The sequence below is a fragment of the Marmota monax genome, unplaced genomic scaffold, assembly GCF_021218885.2.
Source record: "Marmota monax isolate L192 unplaced genomic scaffold, Marmota_monax_Labrador192_F-V1.1 WCK01_AAM20220418_F8-fsc00061, whole genome shotgun sequence".
NCBI classification, from domain to species: Eukaryota; Metazoa; Chordata; class Mammalia; order Rodentia; family Sciuridae; genus Marmota; species Marmota monax.
The window spans coordinates 16170792-16194216 of NW_026695230.1; the positions used below are offsets into that span (position 1 = coordinate 16170792).

The window sequence follows — 23425 nt, forward strand, 5'->3', positions numbered from 1 at the left end:
AGATGGCTGGTTGGGTACACACAGGGACACATGCCTGAGATATTTTTCTTGCTATAAATTTCTCAAGAATATGCAGAGGTAGTAAAGAACAAAATGTTAGTCTCTTTGAGATCACCTCAGATATAGAAATTTTCTTAAAGTAAGCTAGGTATCCAGATATGTCTGTGTCCTGCTTTTGTGTGGGTCACATATAAAGCCCAGTGTCCTGGGTTGAGAGCTCTGAGTATCACTGCTGTCAGCTGAAAATAGCCTGTCCTTGTACTCACCTGAACTGCAATCTGGGTGCCATTGGATGTTGCCACTAAGGTCAGAGGTCTGGTTTCTGTGGTTACTAAATGATGGCTATGCTGCTGGTGCCCTATTTCTGATGAGGCTGTATGGAATGCTGCCAGGTCTTGAGCAACAATTGCAACCTTAAGTAAAACAAAGCACACATGAAGACTTAAGTCTATGACTCAAATAGGCTGAAGTCCATTTAATGCAAGGGATTGTCTTTAAATTCAAAAGGAAATACTCCTTTCTGATCATAGAATTATGAAGCCTATCACTGGAGGAGACCTTATATATCCATTCTGGATTTTTTTTTTTTTTGGTACCGGGGATTGAACTTAGGGGTATTTAACCACTGAACAACATCCCAGCCCCATTTTGTATTTTGTTAGAGACAGGATCTCACTGAGTTGCTTAGCACCTTGCTTTTGCTGAGTCTGGCTTTGAACTCAATCCTCCCGTCTCAGCCTCCTGAGCCACTGGGATTACTGGCGTGCACTGCCAGGCCTAGCTTGGACTCCTCTCTTGTATTTGAGGAAGTTAAGGCTCAGAGAGAAGGGATTTTTTTACGTTTATGAAGTGAACCATTGGCAAAATAGAGTAGAGGACACTGGAGAAGTAGATCTGCTGTACTAGGGATATGTGGTTGTACTTAGGATCTATTACCTGGAAACAGCTGCTTGGAAAATTATATTGGTAGACTACATTACAAATGTTATTTATTTCTGAGTGTGGATCAGTGATAGATAATATTAACCTGTTTCATTTAAAATTAAATTTCCATTTTTAAAAATATTTGTTTTTAGTTGTAGTTGGACACAATACCTTTATTTCACTTATTTAAATTTTTTATGTGGTGCTGAGGATCAAACCCAGGGTCTCCGCACGTGCGAGGCAAGTGCTCTACTGCTGAGCCAAACTCCAGCCCCTAAATTTCCATTTAACTAGGAAAACTGGAAGAACCAATAGTATTACTGATGAACAACATCACTTCTTATACTCATTTATTTATTTCTGTTCTGTGGATTGAACCAAGGGACACTTTGCCACTAAGCCACATCCCCTGCTCTTTTTATTTTTTAAGACAAGGTCTCTCTAAGTTGTTTAGGGCATCACAAAGTTGCTGAGGCTGGTTATGAATTGTGATCCTCCTGCCTAAACTTCCTGAGTCACTGGGATTTCGGGTGTCTGCCACTGAACCCATTTTAAATTTCCAATCTAAATTTCCCATTTTAGATTCCACAGAACCTTTTGATATTCCTCCTGAAGCCTCTGGCCAAATATGTTAACAGTGCTTGTGTAACTCTTACACCACAAATGTATTAGCTTTTCCCTTTTTATTTTGAGACAGGGTTTCTGTAAATGACTGAGGCTGACCTTGAACTTGTGATGATCCTCCTGCCTCAGCTTCCTGAATAGCTGGAATTACAGACTTGCTCACAGAACCTGGCATAAATACAACTTCTTTTTAAATTTTATTTATTTGGTGCTGGAGATTGAACCCAAGGGTGCTTTACCACTGAGCTACATCCCCAGTCCTATTTTAATTTCTGAGACAGGGTCTTGCTAAGTTGCTTAGGACCTAAGTTGCTGAGGCTAGCCTCAAACTTGAGATCCTTATGCACCACTCTGTCTTGTTAATGTAGCTTTTAAAAATGTATATGATATAGAAAATGATAAAAACTACTTTTGTTACATGATATTCTGAAGTTTCTAGGCTGGTGTGCAGCTCATATCAGTAGAACATTTGATTAGCATGTACTAGGTACTGGGTTGATCCCCAGTACTGAAAAATAAATAAATAAGATTTCTTTAGCCAAATTCAGAGAAAGAAACAGATTAAAAATTTAAATTGTTCAACCACAAGACTGGGATCCTAGTTAGAATATACTCTTATGTTTGTATAAATATGTCAAAATATACTCTACAGGCATGTATATCTAAAAAGAACAAATAAAATTTTTGAAAAGTAAAATTGCTGTTTTACTTGGCAATTAATCTATTAAAAATGGCACATTTTTAAGCAAATAGATATTTAGCTTTGATCAATTCCACTAATGTTCAAAAAATAGCAAAAAACAAAAACTGGATTTCAGTTCACCAATAGCATAGAGGCCTATACTGTTTGTTTGTTTTGTGAGGTGTACCTAGGGCCTTCTACATGTTAGGTAAGTGCTCTACCACTAAGCCAGCCCCTGGAGTAGTTTAAACTAGACTAAACCTCCTGAAGATAACAATTATAAACTCTTGACAAAAATATAAAAAAGCAAATTTGAAGACACTGAAGAACAATGAAAAACAGGAAAAATAACTAGACAGGATTCTCAAAAGAAGAGAATCACCTGGGTTACATCTATGCTTTAGATAGATTTTCCTCTGAAGATGAGAACCATCTTTTTGACATGGAGTAACTTAGGGTATAATGGAATCCAAGGCTTCCAGAATAGCTATACGTTGAGAGGGATATGTAAGAAGGAATTAACTAGAGAGAGGACCCTCAAATCTACTTTCCTCAAATCCTTAAGACCTATAAAACCACAAATATGTGCAGTTTGCAGTAAAGTCCCAATAAACAGTAGCTGATTCTAGGCCTAAGGGAAATGATTCTGAGTTTGTAAACTCAAATTGACATGAAGGAAAGCCACTGGAAATGATGAATTAGTTAATAAATACAAAGTATTATGTTCTCACCTATCTGTAACATAATTTAGAAGATTAACTGCTTAATGCCAAAATACCATATAGGGCTGGGTGTGGTGGCACACACCTATAATCCCAGCGGCTCGGGAGGCTGAGACAGGAGGATCTCGGGTTGAAAGCCAGCCTCAGCAACAGCGAGGTGCTGAGCAACTCAGACCCTGTGTCTAAATAAAATACAAAATAGGGCTGGGGATGTGGCTTAGTGGTTTTGTGCCCCTGGGTTCAATCCCCGATACCTCCGCCAAAATAAAAATAAATAAATAAAAATCTGGGGCTGTAGCTCCATGGTAGAGCACTTCCCTGTATGAGGCACTGGATTTGATTTTCAGCACTGCATATAAATAAATAAATAAATAAAATAAAGGTCCATCAACAACTAAAATAATAATAATAATAATAATAATAATAATAATAATAAAGACTAGCACTATTATCTATTTTTAAAAAACTTGAAACCATAATAAAATTCCTCCAAAAGGAAAAACTCCAGGCTCAGATGATGTCACTAATTCTATTGAACTTTTAAGGAAAAAAAATAATGCTAACCTTACACAAACAGAAAATTGTACTGAAGAAATCACTTCCCAACTTGTTTTATAAAGCTGGCACAGCTTTGATTTGGAAATAGATGAACTCACAGGGAAAAAAAAAATTATAAAGATGAACATCAACATACAAATTTTCAAAAAATTTTAACAAAATATTAGCACAGTGTTATAGACATAAGCAAATTGTTATTGTTTTCCATAGTAGCTGTGACTTTTTTTTCTATGTACTGGGAATTGTGCTTTTTGTGTATGTATGCTACTGGGAATTGGAACCCAGGGCCTAGTACATGCTAAGCAACTGCTTTACCACTATGCTACATCCTCAGCCCTTTTTATTTTATTTTGAGACAGGATCTTACTGAGTTGCTAAGGCTGGCCTCAAACTTGCAATCCTCCTGCCTCAGCCTCCTAAATCACTGAGACTACAGGTATGTGCCACCACACCACAGACCTATAAAACCACAAATATGTGCAGTTTGCAGTAAAGTCCCAATAAACAGTAGCTGACTCTAGGCCTAAGGGAGATGATTCTGAGTTTGTAAACTCAAATTGACATGAAGTCTGTGCCATTTTACATTCTTACTAGTGATACTTAAAGAGTTCCAATTTCTTTACATCTTTGCTAACATTTTTTTTTTTTTGGGGGGGGGGGTGTTGTATAATAGACATCCTAATGGGGGTGAAGTAAAAGTTCACTTTAATTTTGATTTGTAGTTCCCTAATGATTGATATTGAACATCTTTTTATGAATTTCTTGGCCTTTTTTTTTAATGTCTACTTAAGTTCTTTGCTCATTTTTAAGTTGGGGTTTTTAGTGTTGTTGTGCAAATCAGAGATGATTTGCAAATCAGAGATATGATTTCCAAGTATTTTGTAGGCTATCTTTTCACTCTCTTGGTAATAGTAATATCCTTTTTTTTTAAAAAAAATATTTTTTTAGTTGTACATGGACACAATACCTTTACTTATTTTTATCTGGTGCTTAGGATCGAACCCAGTGCCTCACACGTTCAAAGCGTATGCTCTACCACTGAGCCACAACCCCAGCCCTTGGTAATATCCTTTTGATGCACAAAAACTTTTTTCTTTCCAGTGCTAGAGATTGAGCCATGTTAGGCAAGTGCTCTACTGCTGAGCTACACTTTGATGAAACACAATTTATCTATTTTTTCCCCTTTCATTGTCTTATGCTTTTAGTGTCATATAAGAAATCACTGCCTAGTCCAAGGTCATGAAGATTTTCATCTATTTTCCTCTTAGAGTTTTACAGTTTTTGCTCTTAAATTCAGATCTTGATCCACTTTGAATTATTTTTTGTACATGGCATAAGGGCACAATTTCATTCTTTTGCATGTGGATATCCAATCTTCCCAGTACCATTTGTTGAAAAGACTATCCTTACTCCATTGAATGGTCAGTTTAAAAAATGTATATATATATTTTTTTAAACTGTGGATGGACATAATACCTTTATTTTATTTATTTTTATGTGGTGCTGAGGATCAAACCCAGAGCCTTATACTTACTAGGCAAGTGCTCTATTACTGAGCCACAACCCCAGCCCTCAATTTTTTAAAAAATATTTATTTTCTTTTTTTAGTTGTAGGTGGACACAATACCTTTATTTTATTTTTATGTGGTGCTGAGGATTGAACCCAGTGCCTCAGGTGCCAGGAGAGTGCTCTACATTTGAGCCACAACCCCAGCCCTGAATGGTCAATTTTTAAGCAGACAGGGGGTATAACTCAGTGATAGAGTGTGCTTAGCATACATAAAGAAATCGGTTTGTTCCTATGCACTAACCCCAAAAAATTAAGAATGGGAAATGCAGTAGTGGGAGGGGAAGAAGGAGAGGAAAAGGAGGGGACTGAGTCAGGAAGGACTTCCCAATGAATATACAAAAACAGCTGTAGCCAATTTAAGGATTAAAGTAATTCACAGGTTATGTCCAAACATCCCAGAAGCCAACATTTGCCCAAAGACCAACCGCTGCAGCTGCTGCAGCAGCCAAAGGAGTAGTCCTTAGGTGAAACCCCCACCCCTTGTGTTATTTTCTTTTGCTGGAAACTGCCTGGTTTCATTCCAGTTTTCAAAGTCTCATCTCCTGATTAGTTTCCATACTCACAAGTCTATAGACAATCTACATAAGAATGCTTGTCTTAGGGTCTGGACTTGTAGTTGGTACAAGGTATATTTACCCAAGCTGGGTTATAAACCCATCCTGGAATCTTTGAACCAAGGAAATGACTGCAAACTGATTATTAGGTGGGACCTCCTGTTCACAATATAGCCTGAAGGCAAGTACCTGTGCTTTGTTTTGGTCTCTATAGTAAAAAAAGGAATGAAAAAAAATGGACAGATGTTAGGTAGTCTGTTGAATTCTGACACTTAGATACATCTCTAAAACCACTACCTAAAACAAAATCTGGAGTAATCTTTTCATATTCTACTTAATCAATTTCCCTCCAAAATGGATTAATTCTGTCTGTCCATAGTTCATATAATCATACAATATGTATCCTAGTGGAATTGCTGTGTTATAGAGTAGAGATGTTTGACTTTATTGATTTTTTAGTACTAGGGATTCAACCCAGGAGAACTTACCCACTGAGTTTCATCCCCAGTCCTTTTGCTCTTTTATTTTGAGACAGGGTCTCACTAAATTGCTGAGGCTGGCCTCTAACTTGCAATTCTCCTGCCTCAGCCTCCCAAATTACACATGTGTGCAATGGCTCCTGGCAATAGAATCATACGATATGTGTTCTAATTGGAGTTTCTGAATCATAAAGTACAGAGTTCTTTGATTTTATAAGAAAACTACCAAATGACTCAGATGGATGTTTTATTTTATACTCCCACTAGCTGCTTTACATCCTTGTCAACATTTGGTTTTAGATTTTAGCCACTGTCTTGGGTCTAAGATGGTATCTCATAGTGATTTTTAATTTGCTGTTTCTTCCCTCCATCCCTTCCTTTCCTTCTGTGCTGGCGATCAAACTCAAGGTTTCTGCTAGATAAGTGCTCTATCCTTACCCCCTTATTTTGTATTTCTTTGATGAACAAAAATGTGGAGCATTTTTTTTTTTTTGCATTATAGGTCATACAGACTAAATCTTCTTTGGGGAGAAGTCTGTTCAAATAAAGAATATAAATAGAATGATCTGTACATTTAAAAATTTAGCAGGTGTGCCTGCAGGTGCCATAATGTCAGCGACTTGGGAGGCTAAGGCAGGAGGATCACAAGTTCAAAACCCAGCAAGGCCCTAAGCAACTCAGCAAGACCCTATCTCATTAAAAAATAAAAAGGGCTGGGGATGTGGCTTACCGGTTAAGAGTCCCTGGTACAAAAAAAAAAAAAAAAAAGTTTAAAAAGTTTTCATTTTTGTTCATTTTTATTGTTGATTTGTAGCTGTTATTTATTATTTATATACATATATAAATTTAAAAAAAATCTTTTCCCTGTCTGAGGGATATCTAATCCTTACCTTACATTGCCTTAGTGAGCAGAATTAACTTTAAGTCCAATGTATCCGGTTTTTTTTTTTCCCTTTTGTTAGTGCCTCTTATATTCTGTCCAAGAAATCTTTACCCCGAGGTTCAAAAATATTTGCCTCTCTTCTAGAAGTTTTATGATTCTGAGTTTTGCATTTCAAGGTATATAAGACCTCCAACTTTGTTCTATTTAGGAGGCTAAAGTGAGAGGATTTCTTGAGCCCAGGAGTTAAGAGAATTGCCTGGGCAACAGCAAGATTCTGTCTCCCTGTCTCAAAAAAAAAAAAAAAAAGAGAGAAGAAAAAAGAAAAAAAAAAGAATGTTTTGGCTTTATAGGTTCTTTTGCATTTTCATGTGAATTTTTAAAATCAGCTCAACTCATCTAAGCCAGGTGTGGTATCCCACACCTGTAATCCCAGTGACTTGGGGCTAAAGCAGGAAGATTGCAAGTTTGAGGCCAACCTGGCCAATTTAGTGAGATCCTGTCTCAAAGAAAATAAAAAGGGCTGAGGGTATAGCTCAGTGGTAGAGTGCTAATCAAGCATGCAGGAGGCCCTGGTTCAATCCCCAGACTGCAGGGGATATACTGTTCAGGCAGTTCTGGGAACCATGACCCAGATTTTGAATATGAATCTTGGAGGTCAGTAGGTCCGAGCTGACTCAGAGACATTTCTTCCACAGAGGACTAGAGTGTGGACTAGCTGGGTGTGTATGGCTTTGTCTGTGTTTCTCTTTTGGGTTTGGGCATATATCTTGTCTCACTGAATGAAAACTCTGTGGGCACAGACTGTCCTTTTTACCATTTTGCTCCTTGTATGTCGCATGCAGCTGATGCTCAATAAACACTCATTGAAAGACTATGTCCAAAGATTCTCTCTAGGCTCCCTAAAAGCTTTCTCTGGATGAGTCCACTTCAATCTTTTTTTTTTTAACCAGGGATTGAACCCAGGGGTACTTAACCACTGAGCCACATCCCCACACCTTTTTATATTTTATCCTGAGACAGGGTCTCTGTGAATTGCTTAGGGCCTTGCTAAATTGCTGAGGCTGGCTTTAACTCACAATCCTCCTGCCTTAGCCTCCCAAGTCTCTGGGATTACAGTATGTGCCACTGTGCCTGGCATTCATTTCAATCTTTTTTTAAATTTTGTTTTGGTGGTGCTAGAGATTGAACCCAGGGCCTTGTGTATGCAAGACAAGCACTCTACTAACTGAGCTACATCCCCAACCTTCCATTTCAATCTTAATAGTAAGAAATAGAGAAACAAGATGGTGGAATACAAGTACCCTCCATGTGACTCTTCGAGTGAGAGGAGTCAAGATAACAAAGGAGAAACCATATACTGAGGAAAGAAAGAAAAGAAGAACTTTGAGAACCAATACACAGTGACAAGAAACCTAAACAACAAGGTTTAGGAGAACTGGAAAGATTTCAACCCTGGTTCCCTGGCTAGGGATAGGGAGCCCAACACTGCAAACACAAGGTAAGTTACAGAATGCAAACAACCTGGATAATAACAGCAGACCAGCAGTCCTAACTGTAGGAGAGATCCATGGTTCTTACAAACTTTAAACCCATTTTGGACATTTGGTCTGAAAGTGATTCTTCCAGCACAGCAAGCTAGCTTACATTACATTATCACATCAGTCAGCAAACTCTGAGTGCTATAACCAGGAGCCATCTGGAGAAGGGTCCTGTAGGGACTAAACTGCTCTAGGGATCAGCAAACTTGGAACAATTCTGAGTTCCTTGGGATACCCTATGCTTTGACTGGGTGGGAGACAGCCATGCAAGACAGTCATGGTTTGGGAGAATGACACAAACCTGAGAGGTTTAAACAGCTGGAAACACAGCCTATGGTGGGGAAGGGAATAGAGGGCACAGCAGTTTGTAATTCTACCCTCTGTGATAAGGAGCAAGACCAGTTACATGTGGTTTCACAAGGCGGCCAGGTCCAAGAACTCAGAGACCAATGCTACAGAGAACTATAAGACGAAAGCTAGCAAATTGCTCGATTCCTGTGCCTCTTCTGAGTATAAAACTTGGGAGTCTGATTGCTCCCCCAACTCCTGGAGGCATTTCCAGGGATGTGCCATGGTTTGATTATTTGCCATCTCCCCAGATGCACAGACTAGAAACCTCTGGACTGACATGATCCACATACCACTGAATCTTAGTCAGCAAGAAGGTAACCCCAATGGTAACCATACCCATGGGTAAAACATAAAGTTTCCAGAGAGAATACAGCACTGGTGCAGTCAACATTTCCTCAACCTGCCCAGTGAGAAACTTAGGTCACAGCCTGCATACTGCCCGATCTTGTTTTGATATGAGCTGAGAGGAACACGACAGGCTTGAGCTGCGGCACCCTGGCCCTCATACCTAGCAGTCCAACATCAGAAGACCTGGAAAGAAGCATCAACAATCCAACCACCTCAGCTGGGAGGAATTTTTGACTCTTTTCCTCTGTCCCCATCTATCCTTTTATATTATTGTTTAAATTTTTCTATTTTTTCTTATTTTAATGCTTTAATTGAGTTTTTTCCTCAAAACCTTCTTCTTTCTTCTCTTCTTCTCTGTTTCCTCCTCTTTATTATTCTTTTTCTTCTTTTTTTTTTTTTTTTTGGGGGGGGGAGGGTGTAGTGGAGATCAAATCCAGGACCTCACACATGCTAGGCAAGTGCTCTACTACTGAGCTATGTCCTCAATCCTTAAGTCATTCCATTTTAATTAATTAATTAAATTATTTTTGGTACCAAGGGTTGAACCCAGGGATGCTTAACCACTAGCCACATCCCCAGTTCTTTTTATTTTATTTAGAGACAAGGTCTCACTGAGTTGCTTAGGGGCTTGCGAAGTTGCTGAGGCTAGCTTTGAACACGCAATCCTTCCTCAGCCTCCCAAGCCACTGGGATTATAGGCATGTGCCAGAGCACCCAGCTTTATTTTGTGTTGATATTGGTTTTTGGTAAGTTACTCAGGCTGGCCTCAAACTTGTGAGTCTCCTGCCTCAGCCTATTAAGTAGCTGGGAATACAGGTGTGTACCACCATGCCTGGTCCTTTTTTATTGTTATCTTGACTTGTTTTTTACTGTATTTCTATATTTAGATTATTTTTATGTTGTTGTTACTGTTTTTGTTTTCTTCTTTCTGAATAGTCCTAGGTATTGAGTCTGGAACCTTGAACACACTTGTTAGTGGGCTACATCCTAGCCCAGCTGGGAGAAATTGTACCTTATTCAAGCCATGACCATGTCCCAATCAAACCTTGGCAGATACTTCAACTTAAAGAAGACCTGGTACCAAGTAGGAATGGCTAAGAAGGTCCAGAAGCCCATTCACCTTCAGCAAAGAGAAGTAAAACAACTGTTGTGGATATCACATCCACGAGGGACCTCAACTTAGGTTGTTCCCATACCCTGTTGACAAGACTCTAAGAATAACCATGGAGGGTACACCCCATATATTCATCTTTCTACAACACACCTGCCTGAACTACTAGAAGGACCCTACTCTTGAGAGGCCTACAAAGAAAATGAATCCCTCACGCTCCAATATAGTACACACTGTGTCAAAACCAACTAATCACAGCCAAAGAAGCCATAAGGAAACTACATTATAAAGTCCATTTGCAATCAAACTCAACACTACTCAACAAACTGAAATGCCAGGACTCACTGTCAAGAGAAGGCTGCTCACTAAGAAGAGGCTCACATAAAATTAGAATAGATTTCTATCCCAACAGATGCTTAAATCTGTACACAAAAACACACAATATGAAAAAAACAGAACAACTCTAAAAATTCATTACTCTCTAATAACTGTCCGAAGGTAATGAAGGGGTGAGATGCTGGACAAAAAATTCAAAAGAATGATTTTAAAATGATTCATGAGCTGGGTGCAGTGGCACACACCTCTAATCCCAGCAGCTTGGGAGGCTGAGGCAAGAGGATCACAAGTTCAAAGCCAGCCTCAGCAACAGCGAGGTGCTAAGAAACTCAGTGAGACCCTGTCTCTAAATAAAATATAAAATAGAGTTGGGGATGTGTCTCAGTGGTTGAGTGCCCCTGAGTTCAATGTCCCGTATCCCCACCCCTCCTGCTAAAAAAAAAAAAAAAAAAAAAGATTAATGAATTGAAAGATGATACAAATAGGGGCTGGGGTTGTAGCTCAGTGGTAGAGTGCTCACCTAGCATGCATGAGGCACTGGGTTCGATCCTCAGCACCACATTAAAAAAACGTAAAATATATTGTGTCCACCTAAAATTTAAAAATATATTTTTTTAAAAAAGAAAAAAGATGATACAAATAAACAGCTGAACGAATGAATTAAGGAAAACAGTATAGGGCACAAAAGAACAATTCAATAAAGAAAAAGAATTTCTGAAAAAGAACTAAAGAGAAATCTTGGAAACAGATCTCAATAAGTCAAATAAAAAGCTTAGTTGAAAATCTCATGAATAAACTAGATCAAGTAGAAGAAAGAATATCAGAACTTAAAGAAAATAAGCATATTCAGACAGTAATGAACAAAATAAGAATGAACAGAACATGCAAGATTTATTGGACATCATTAAAAATCAAGCACAAATATAAATAGAATAAGCAAGGGAGAAGTATAGGTTAAAGGCCTCAAAAAAAATTCCTAAATCTTTTGAAAGATATAGACATGGAGGGATAGAAGGCATTTAGAACCCCAAACAGACATGACCAGAAAAGAACTGCTTTATGACATATTGTAGTTGAAGTGCCAAAAGCATAGAACAAAGAAATAATAATAAAAGCTGTGAGAGAAGCACCAAGTCATATATAAAGGCAGACTTATCAGAATAACAGCAGATTTCTCATCAGAACTGTAACAGGTAATAGGGCACAGAATCATGTATTTTAATCCCTGATAGTAAATAAATGTGAATGTAGATTACTACATCCAGCAAAGTTTCCTTCAGAATTAAAGAAGAAATAAAGACTTTCCAAGGTAAGTATACACTACAGGAATTCATGACTACTAAACCAGCATTACAAAAGACACTTAAAGAGGAAGAAAGATAAACAATCACAAACTAATGGGATGGGGTTAGGGATGTGGCTCAAGCAGTAGCGCGCTCCCCTGGCATGGGTGCGGCCCAGGTTCGATCCTCAGCACCACATACAAACAAAGATGTTGTGTCTGCCGAAAACTAAAATGTAAATAAAATATAAAAAAGAAAAAACAAACTAATGGGAAAGGATAAATGTCATTAGAAGAGTAGAGCAGTAAATGAGAATTAGCAAAGAATCAAAACATTAGAATAACAACAGGAATTATACACTCTTCAATAATAACCCTTAATATAAATGGTCTTATTTCTCCAATTAAAAGATGCAGACTAGCTGATCAAATTATTAAAAAAAAATAAAAATAAAAAGGCCCACTGTATGCTGTAATGCCTCTCTGTAATCCCAGCTACTTGGGAAGTTAAGGCAGAGTGATCACTAGATCTCAATTCCAACCCAGGAATCTTACAGAGGCTCTCTCAAAATAAAACATAAAAAGGGCAGGTGATATAGCTCAGTGGTAGACCTCTGTATTTAGTCCCTAGTACTGACAACAAAACAAAATACATGAGCATCTTAACAGATGCAGAAAAAATCTTTGATGAAATCCAACATCCCTTCATGTTAGCCCTGAGTAAATCAAATAAAGGATCATACTTCAACATAATAAAGGCTGTGTGTGACAATCCCCCAGCCAACACCATACTTGAATGGGGAAAAACTGAAGCATTTCCTTTATAATAAAAAATAGCACAAGGGCACATGCTTGTAATTTCAGCAACCCAGGAAGCTAAGGCAGGAGAATTCCAAGTTCCAGGCCAGTCTCAGCAATTTAGGTCCTAAGCAACTTTGCGAGACCCTGTCTCAAAATGAATAATATAAATAAAAAAGGGATGGGGATGTAGCTCAGTGGTAAAGAACCCTGGGCTCAACTCTTAGTACCAAAAAAAAAAAAAAAAAAAGAGTAAGTGTGTCCACTTTCACCACTCTTATTCAATATATATAGTATTTGATATTTCAGCCAAAGCAATCAGACGAGAAAGGAAGAAAGAAAAAAAGCGGATACAAACAGAAAAGGAGGAAGTCAAATCATCCCTGTTTTCAGATGATTGGATTCTATACTTAGAAAATCCTAAGGACTCCACCAATGACTCTTAGAACTGATACAAAAATTCAGCAAAGAATCAGTATACAAAACCAATGTACAAAACTCAGGCCAGATACAGTGGCACATCCCTGTTATCTCAGCAACCCAGGAGATCAAGACAGGAGGATCACAAGTTTGAGGCTGGCCTCAATAACTTAATGAGGCTCTTGGCAATTTAGTGAGACCCTGTCTCAAATAAAATTAAAAAGGGCTGGGGACATGGCTTAGTGATAAAGTTTCCCTGAGTTAAATCCCAGTACCAAAAACAAAAAGCAAAAATTAGTAATTTTTCTATACACCAATAACGAATTACCAGAGGGGAGAAAAATCAGGTAAACAATCCCATTCACAATATCACCTCCACACCAAAATATAAAAATACCTAGGAATAAGCCTAACCAAAGAAGTGAAAAACTTCTACAATGGAAGTTATAAAATGAAAAAGAAGTTGAAGAAAGACACCACAAGATGGAAAGACTTCCCATGATCACAGATTGGGAGAATTAATATTGTTAAAATGGCCATACTGGGCTGGGGTTGTGGCTTAGCAATAGAGCACCCGCCTACCATGTGTGAGGCCCTGGATTCAATCCTCAGCACCACATAAAAATAAATAAATAAAATAAAGGTATTGGGTCCAACTACAACTAAAAAATATTAAAAAAAAAAAAAAAAAAAGGCCAACTGTAGAGTTGGTAAGTATGCCCAGGCCAAACAATGAGGTTGAATACATGGGTAGTCGCTCCAAAAGAGTGCTGAGTTTCTACTGCACATGCTTAAAATATCTTAAGGGTCTAGATGTACATTCTCTACTCATTGAACTTATCCAGGTGAATGAAGCAACAAGATGGGCTGCTACACTTACAAAGTGCATGGTCAGATTAACTCATACACGAGCTCCCCTGCCACATCAAGATGATCTTTACTGAAAAGGAATAAATTGTTCCTAAGCCAGAAAAGGCTGCACAAAAGAAAAAGATCCCAGAAGAAACAAAAACTCATGGCACTGGAATAAATTCAGCATAAAACAAATGCAAATAAAACTTAAAAAAAAAAAAGTCACACTATTGAAAAGTAACTACAGATTCAGTCAATCCCCATCAAAACATCAATGACAGGGCTGGAGTTATGGCTCAGTGGGAGAGTGCTTGATACATGAGGGACTAGAGTTCAATCCCCAGTACCACATTAAAAAAAACAAAATGTTAAACAAAATAAAAGGTATATCCATCTACAACTAAAAATATTTTTTTTAAATTACATTCTTCATAGGAAAATTAAAAAAAAAAAATCCATCCTAAAATTATAAGGAAGGACAAACCCTGAAGAGCCAAAGAAATCCTGAGCACAAAACAAGATAATGCTGGAGGTATCATAATATCTTATTTCAAAATATACTTCAGAGTCACAATAACCAAAACAGCATGGTCTTGGCATAAAAACAGATATGTACCACCAGGTGCAGTGACACACACCTATAATACCAGTGACTCTGGAGGCTGAGGCCCTAAGCAAGTTAGTAAGATCCTGTTTCAAAATAAAAACTAAAAAATGTCAGGGATGTGGTTTTGTGGTAAAGCACCCCTGGGTTCAAGCTCTACTATAAAACAAAACAAACAGAAAACAGACATGTAAACCAAAATACAAAAAAGGAGCCAGAAATAAACCCACACATCCACAACCATCTGCTTCTCAAAAAAATTACCAAAAGCATGTTAGAAAAAAGATAGCCTCTTCAACAAATGGTGCTGGGAAAACTCTGGAAACCCACATGTAGAAGACTGAAACTAGATCTCTATCTCTCACCCTAAAATGAACTTAAGGCTGGGCACAGTGGCACACAATCTGTAATCCCAGCAGCTCCGGAGGCTGAGGCAGGAGAATGGAGAGTTCAAAGCAGACCTCAGCAACTTAGTGAGACCCAAAGCAACTCAGCTACTCAGCAAGACTCTGTCTCTAAAATTAAAAAAAAAAAAAAAAGGAAAGAAAAAGAAAAGGGATCAAAGGCCTTAATGTAACATCTGAATCTGATATTGGAAAAAAACATATGGGAAACATTTCAAGATACTGGCATAGGAAGTACTGAATAAGACTCTAACAGGCCAGGAAATAAAAGCAATAATTGACAAACCAAATTACATTGAGTTAAAAAGCTTCAGCAAACGAGAGGAAACAGTCAATAGAGTAAAGAGACAACCTACAGAATAGGAGAACATCTTTGCTAGTATTCATGTAATTGAGGATTAATATCCAGAATATATTAAAAAAACCTCAAAAATTTAATAATGAAAGAATAATCCAATCAATAAATGGACAAATGACCCGAATAGACAGTTCTCAAAAGAAGATACACAAATGGCTAATAAATGTGAAAAAATGCTCAATATCTTTAGCCATCAGAGAAATGTAAATGGAAGTATGCCGAAGCCAGCATAATGATGCATGCCTGTAATCACAGCAACTCAGGAGGCTGAGGCAGGAGGATCCTGAATTTGAAGCTAGCATGGGAAACTGAGCAAGACCCTATCTGAAAATAAAAAATAAAAAGGGCTGAGGATATGACTCAATGGTAGAGCTCCCTGGGTTCAATCCCCAGTACCCACAAACAAAACAAAACAAACTAATGCTGGTGAGGATGTGAAGAAAAGGAACCTTTATACATTTCTGTTGGTGGGAATGTAAATTAGTACAGCCACTATTGAAAACACTATGGAAGTTCCTCAGAAAACTATTCAGCTATACCACTCTTGGGGATATACCCGAAGGAAATGAAGTCAGCATACAAAAGAGATCCCCCTGCAGGACTGGGGTTGTGGCTCAGTGGTAGAGCACTTGCCTAGCATGTGTGAGGCACTGGGTTCGAGTCTCAGAACCACATATAAATAAATGAATATTTATTGGGGCTGGGGATGTGGCTCAAGTGCTAGTGCGCTTGCCTGGCATGTGCGGGGCGCTGGGTTCGATCCTCAGCACCACATTAAAAAAAATAAATAAATAAAGATGTTGTGTCCACCGAAAACTAAAAAATAAATATTAAAAAATTCTCTCTCTTGGGCTGGGGATGTGGCTCAAGTGGTAACGTGCTCACCTGGCATGCGCGGGGCACTGGGTTTGATCCTCAGCACCACATAAGATAAAAAATAAAGATGTTGTGTCCACCAAAAACTGAAAAATAAATATTAAAAAAATTCTCTCTTAAAAAAAATTTTTTTCTCTCTAAAAACATAAATAAACAAAAAAATAAAAAAATAAAGGCCCATCAACATCTTTAAAAATTCTGAAAAAAAAAAGAGAGATCCCTGCATATCCATTTATTATAGCCAAGACATGGAATCAACCTATGTGCCAATCAATAGATGAATGGATAAAATAATATGTATATATACACAATGGAGTATTTAAAATAAAGTCTCATAGAAAAGAATTAAATCCTGTCATTTGTAGCAAAATGGATAGAAATGGAGACCATCATGTTAAGTGAAATAAGCAAGACAGAAAAGGACAAGTATTATTACATGTCTTCTCTCATATATGAAGACTAAAAAGAAAAAATAAATAATCTGTAAATAGAAGAGGGATTATTAAGGAAGAGAAGGGGGAAGAGGGAGAGAGAAGATGAGAATAGTAGGGAAGGTAGATACAATAAAAGCATGATATATGCATGTATGGAAATGACACACTGAAACTCATTGATTTGTAGAATTAAAATGTGTTAATAGTTATAATAAAAACAGGAAAAAATATGAGTTTATTTTTTTGTGGAACTAGGGATTACACTCTACCACTAAGCTACAGCCCCAATCCTTTTTATTTGCATTTACTTATTTATTTTAATAGATTTAAGAGCATTATATTTCTAATGAACAATTAAATCAGGAAAATAGAGATAAATATTGTATTGATATTTTGGAATCCCAGTATTAAGACCACAAATAAGTCTTAGCCCACATCTACTTCCAATGACTCAGATGTTTCTTTCTAATGAATTGATCATTACATTTCCAAATTTCTGAAATGGCCAACAGACAACAGAAAGACATTTATTTAGGCTCTTGCTTGGAACAGTTTCAACAAACTGCTAGCCTTGATTTAGAGACAAATTATTTTTAATTTTGAGACAGGGTCTCACTGAATTTCCCAAGCTGGCCGTGAACTTGCAATCCTCCTGCCTTAGTGTCAAGTTTAAAAAACAAGATGCAGAAAAGTATCATTTACTGCCATTAAAAAAAGAAAGAAGGGAAGACAACTATTTATTTGTATATGCTTAAAGAATTACTGGAAGAACACATCAAAGGTTAATAAAAGTGAATTATCTGTAGGGGCAAAAACTGAGTAGATAAGAGGCAGGGATGGGAGGACACTTTCCACTGTACACCTATATATATATTTTTGTCCTTTTTTTTTTTTTTTTGTGTGTGTGTGTGTAGTGCTGGAGGTGGAACCCAGGGCCTCATTCATACTAGGCAAGGGCTCTACTACTGGCTCTACCATGTCCCTATTTTTTTTTTTTAATTATGTGAGTATATTAATACCTAGAAAATTTAATAAAGTAAAAATAAGTAAATTTTGCAAATAAATTAATTTCTTTAGTATATGATGATGATGATGGTGATAAGAGCTACCAGTAAGGAATACTTAATATACAGCTGGGCTGAGTACTTTACATGCATTATCTCATTTAATCCTTATATTGATCTTATGGAGCAGATAGAACTATCACTCTTAATTAAAGATGAACAAAAAAACAGACTCTGAGGGTTAATTAGCTAAGAAATTCCAAAACTGGATTCAATTTGAAGTTTTTGTGCCTAACCACTGTCATATATATAAAGTTGTATAACAGATTTTTTTTTCATATGTGCAACAGTTTTGAAATGGATATATGTATTGACTGATATAACAGACAAAGGTAATTACCTGCTGCCCTTCTGTACCCTCGGCGGTGACCATAGCAACAGAGTGTGTTCCTGCTGAAGAGATGACTGCGTCATGAGCAGGGACTGTGATGGGTGTGCCATCCTGCGTTACCATTGTGATGGTGTTGCCAATGGCCTGCATGTCAGCTTGAGATATGTTGACCTGTAATACAGTGCCTTTTACAAATCAATGCTTCATGTTATATTTGGCAATCTTGGTTATAGGGCCTGACCCTTATATAGGTTTACTCTGTGGGAGCAAATAAACCTTTCACAATTGAATAAATTATTCTAGTCATCAGACAAATCAGTCTTCTTCTCTTTTCTTCCTTTTTTTTTTTTTTTTTTGGCACTAGAGGCACAGAGGCACTTTACCACCGAGTTACATCCCCAGCCCATTTTATTTTTTATTTTGGGACAGGGTCTCGCTAAGTTGCTAGGACCTCACTAAGTTATTGGGGCTGGTCTCAAACTTGCAATCCTCCTGTTTTAGCTTCCTGAGTCACTGGGATTACAGGCATGCACTACTGTGCCCGGCAGTCTGTCTTTTTTTTTTTTTTTTTTTTTTTTTTTTGTGGTACTGGGGATTGAACCTAGGGCCTTGTACATGCAAGACAAGCACTCTACCAACTGAGCTATATCCCCACCTCCAGCAATATTTCTTAAATGATCTCTTCCTCTTCTCTCCATCCCTGTTGCTAGCCGAGACCCTTATTTTTCTCTCATCTGAATTTCTGTAGTAATCCAATTCCTTTCCAAGTGTCCAGCATAACTGTTCCCTAACCATCCTCCACCTTAACACCTTTCTAAAACAAAGCAAATCAAGTCTTATTATTCTACTTGCTAAAATTCCCAGTTACTTCCTATCCTTCAATGTTCAGACTTCCTCTGTGGCATCCTTAACCTTTCATGATCTAGCCTTTACCAACTACTACTTCCTAATTTGCATCTGACTCTCTAGCCACAACTGATTCCCAGTCCTAGACAAAGTCACATTCATGGCTTTTCCCTTCCCTTCATTCTTAGCATGGCAAGCTCATGAAAATTCTTCAGGAACCAACTGAATGACCAAATCCATAAGAATCTCCAAGATTCATTCCTTTCTACTTCAGGCTTCCACACCACTTTATATGCCCATCAATTATATATCCCTCATTATGAGAAACTGTTCATTTTAGAAATGGCTTTCTCCTAGACTGTGATATTCCCTTTCCTGTACACCCAGTATTGACTACCAAAATGTCTGGCATGGGATAGATCGTCAATAAATATCTGTTGAAGGAATGGAATGGAAATCTAATTACTGAAGGAAATGGGAAGGTTGAATCTAGAAGAAATACAACACTCATTAGGATGGGGAAGACAGTTGTTTTGGAGTATAAGAAGAGGCATTAGGGCTGGGGATGTGGCTCAAGTGGTAGCGCGCTAGCCTGGCATGCGTGTGGCCCGGGTTTGATCCTCAGCACCACATACAAACAAAGATGTTGTGTCCGCTGAAAACTAAAATATTAAAATTCTCTCTCTCTCTCGCTCTCTCTCTCTCTCTCTCTCTCTTTAAAAAAAAGAAGAAGAAGAAGAAGAAGAAGAAGAAGAGGGATTAGATTTATTCCGTATGGTTAAAAAAGAACCATGAATTAACAATACAGAGGTGGGTTCCCAATAAATAGTAGAGTTCTCCTGGCTGCCTCTTAACAGAGAAGTTAATCAATCACTATGTATTAGCTCAGTAAAGGATATTTCAAAGTTGCTATAGAAGGGATTTCTCCTACATAGGAAGGAAGGGTAGATTAAATGACTTCCAGAGGTCCTCTGTTTGTGATGATCTGATTCAAGACAAAGTTTTAGAGCTAATGAATTAAAATTAGGTTAAGTAAATATGTTTAATCTTTCTTGCATGCCAGTCAGTGGGCAGAGTACTGTGCAGAATTCACAATGTCAAAGTGGGGGCTGGGGGTGCAAGCATGTGATGGTATGAATGCTTTGTATTATTTGATCCTGAATGGGTTCTGCCACCTAACTAATATAGGCATGTTAATAGTTATCAATTTGTTAAAAAGGCAGATTAATTATGGAAGGTAAAAGTCCAAGAGAGATGAGTAAGGAGAGATTCATCCTTGGAAGAGACAGATAAAAAAGCACATTATACCCCAACATTCCTAATTTTAAAGGTACTAAGAAAACCTTAGATAGAACTCAAAAATAAAATCAAAGTTAAGTTATTTTAAGCTAGCAGAATCTAGAAAACAACAAGTTTAGCTTTTAGAGAACATCCATTAAACTGTGCATTTTCTGGAGGAAATCAAGATATTTGCTTTATTAACTCTGTAGAGTTAGTTGAGTAAACTTCCATGATTCCTGGAAAGGAAGAGTGCCACAGTTTGGAAACTTCATAGGTTTGCCTGTCACTTATTTCCCAGGATCTTTTATTGAGTCCATCATATCCTGATCACCTCAGCCAAAGCTCTGCTGTTTTCTCAAACCTCATTTCTTGGACCTAATTAGCCACCAAATCCATCCCTTCTCAGATCTACGTTTCACATGGATACTTTTGAAGCCCTCAGTTTCCCTGTGGTTCTGACCTTCATTACCCCTCACCTTTGAGTGATACCAGTAACACTCTATATGAATTTTACAGAGACGTAAACATTCTCTCCCTACTAAACTCACTTCAAGTAATCTCTTTTAGTAGCCTATGGAGAACTTTTAGGAGATATGTTACTGCCTGCCTACAGGCTGAAATCCAACCTTTATTCCTTGATATTCCAAGGAAATTCTTCAATGAGGACCTGGACTGTGTTTTCAAAAACGGTTGAAGAGAAATATGATTTAACTTGACTAGCTTTTGGTAGACACTTACATGCTGGGTCCCATCCTGGGATATGAGTGTAACTTGTTGACTCAACCCAGACTGGGTTACTGTGGCTACTTGTGTGGATACAACATCATCTCCTTCTACACCTGTAACATATGTGATCTGGGACCCCTTAAGAACATCTTCGCCTTGACCTGTTTTAAAAAAAAAAAAAAGAACAACCTCTATGACCAATTAATCAATCTGTTTAGAAAACTGAGAATATTTTACTATTAAAGAGAATATTATATAAAATTTATATATAGTATATTCTAAATCATGAAAAAAGCTTCTAGTACCTCCTTCTACTTCCTTCACTTCTACGTTTTGAAAGCTAAACCAAATCATATCAGACCACATCAAACCTTTCCCATCAAATTTAAGTGTTTTAATTTTGGGGGACCACTTTTTAAATCTTTTTTTTAAAATATTTATTTTATAGTTGGACACAATACCTTTATTTCACTCATTTATTTTTTTATGTGGTGCTGAGGATCAAACCCAGGGTCCCTCGCGTGTGAGACGAGCGCTCTACTGCTGAGCCACAACCCCAGCCCCACACTTTTTAAATCTTAGCTGGAATAATTATGTGATATTGTGCATATGTGTTGGGAAAGGGAAGGGAGAAACTCTATAGAAAGACTAGAAAAAAATCCTTCAATACAACAAGGATGCACTAAGTTCTTGGAGTCACTTAAGAAGCCATATAAGTTGGGGGTGGGGGCAGGGTGAGAATAAGAAAGACAGTAGAATGAATTGGATATAACTATGTTCATACATGAATACATGACCAGGGGCTGGGGCTGTAACTCAGTGGTAGAGCACTTGCCTAGCACATGTGAGGCACTGGTTCAATCCTCAGTACCACATAAAAATAAATCAATAAAATAAGGCATTGTGTCCATCTACAATAAAATATATACATATGTATGTGTGTGTGTGTGTGTGTGTATATATATACATGACCAGTGTAACTCCGCATCAGGTACAACCACAAGAATGGGAAGTTATATTCCATGTCTGTATGTCAAAATACATTCTACTGTCATGTATAACTAAAAAGCACAAAACAAAATAAACCATAAAAGTAATAAAAGAATCTTCATAAACATAAACCACAAAACTACTAAACTTTGCAAACTCTGTCTACTAATTTAGCCTTTAACACAAGTGACTGATTACAGGTTATCAATAAACAATGACATCATTGTGTAAAGACAATGTAATGGCACATTATCTGGGGTGAAGTTAATCATTTAAGAAGTTAAACAAAAGCAACCTCCTTACTTCTTTATTTTGCAAACCACTAGCAAGTAAACAGCAATTTTAAGTCATTACTGCTATACTTGTCAACTAGGGAGATTACTGATCTCTATTCTTCCAACATTTTCCACTTCACATGAAGTAAGAGAAAGAGAGCAAAAAATTTTCCCCTACAAAGAAGTAATCTATAAGTCTTCTGAAAGTCAGTAGTTGATGCATGCACATGACTACAGTCATCAAGGTGCCATTTCCATGACAGTAATGACTTCACTCTTTTTTCTTCTGTTCCACAGATACTTATATATACTATTATTCCAACTGGTTACAAAACCCAGGGAACCATGTGAAAGGAAAACAAATCTATACCTATTCTTAGAAAAGCATTCTCCCCTTCCTTGTGTCGTTCTCCTCTCCTTTCTTTTCCTTTCTCCTTTCTCCTTCCTCCTTCTCCCTTTCCTTCCCTTCTTTCTTTTTGTACTGAAGATTGAGCCCAGGGGTGCTTTACCACTGAGCAACATCCCCACCCTTTTTATTTTTTTATTTTTAAGACAGGGTCTCCTAAATTGCTTAGGGCCTCACTTAGTTGCTGAGGCTAGCCTTAAACTTGCAGTCCTTCTGCCTCAGCCTCCAGAGCTACTGAGATTAGCCATTGTGCCCCACCAGATTTTAGGGTTTGTTTTTTTTTTGTTTTTGTTTTTTTAACCTAAGTTATCACAAGTTCAAGGCCAGCCTCTGCAATTTAGGGAGGTCCTGTCTCAAAATTTTAAAAAGGGCAGGAGATGTAGCTCAGTGATAGTGTGTACCTCCTAGATTTAATTCTCAGTACTGGGGGAAAAAAAAAACAGAAATTTTTAATAATATGAAATATCAACATATAAGAAAGGATCAAGGTGGCTGGGGTGTGGCTCAGTGGTAAAGCACTTGCCTCCCTCGTGTGAGGCACTGGTTTCAATCCTCAGCACCACATAAAAGTCAATAAACAAAGACACTGTGTCCATGTACAACTAAAAAATATTTTAAAAAAAGAAAGAAAAAAAGATAATCAAAAGACAGAGCATGGTGATACATGCATATAAGCCCAGGGATTCAGGAATCTGAGACAGAATTTCAAGTTTGGGGACAGATTTGGCAATTTGTCTTGACCCTATCTCAAAAAAAGAAAAAGGAATGGGGTATAGTCAGTGGAAGACCACCCCTAGG

General features: G+C 37.6%; 1 protein-coding gene, 1 long non-coding RNA gene and 1 other non-coding gene across 11 annotated transcripts in view; 1 reads left to right on the top strand and 2 right to left on the bottom strand.

Moving 5' to 3' along the window:
• LOC124088501 (uncharacterized) overlaps positions 1-18168 on the top strand; it is a 44448-nt gene extending 26280 nt beyond the window's left edge. The window contains exons 3-4 of one of the 3 annotated variants that reach the window (XR_006850369.2): positions 3870-3946; positions 18063-18168. This is a non-coding gene — a long non-coding RNA (uncharacterized LOC124088501). Of the gene's footprint in view, positions 1-3869; positions 3947-10169 lie in introns of all 3 variants that reach the window. The other 2 variants (XR_009226143.1, XR_009226144.1) reach the window with 2 other exon arrangements.
• The window catches only part of Znf143 (zinc finger protein 143), a 62308-nt gene that overhangs the window by 1404 nt on the left and 37479 nt on the right, over positions 1-23425 (bottom strand). For 6 of the 7 annotated variants that reach the window (XM_046438157.1, XM_046438156.2, XM_046438160.2 and 3 more), the window contains 3 exons: positions 20969-21117; positions 18113-18274; positions 267-413 (listed from right to left, as the gene is read on the bottom strand). In XM_046438157.1, coding sequence (XP_046294113.1) covers positions 267-413; positions 18113-18274; positions 20969-21117 — 458 coding nt within the window. The remainder of the gene's footprint in view (positions 1-266; positions 414-18112; positions 18275-20968; positions 21118-23425) is intronic. The other variant, XM_046438161.2, reaches the window with a different exon arrangement.
• Positions 17162-17294, bottom strand: LOC124088666 (small nucleolar RNA SNORA2/SNORA34 family). Its single transcript, XR_006850425.1, has one exon. It is a non-coding gene; the product is annotated as a small nucleolar RNA SNORA2/SNORA34 family (small nucleolar RNA).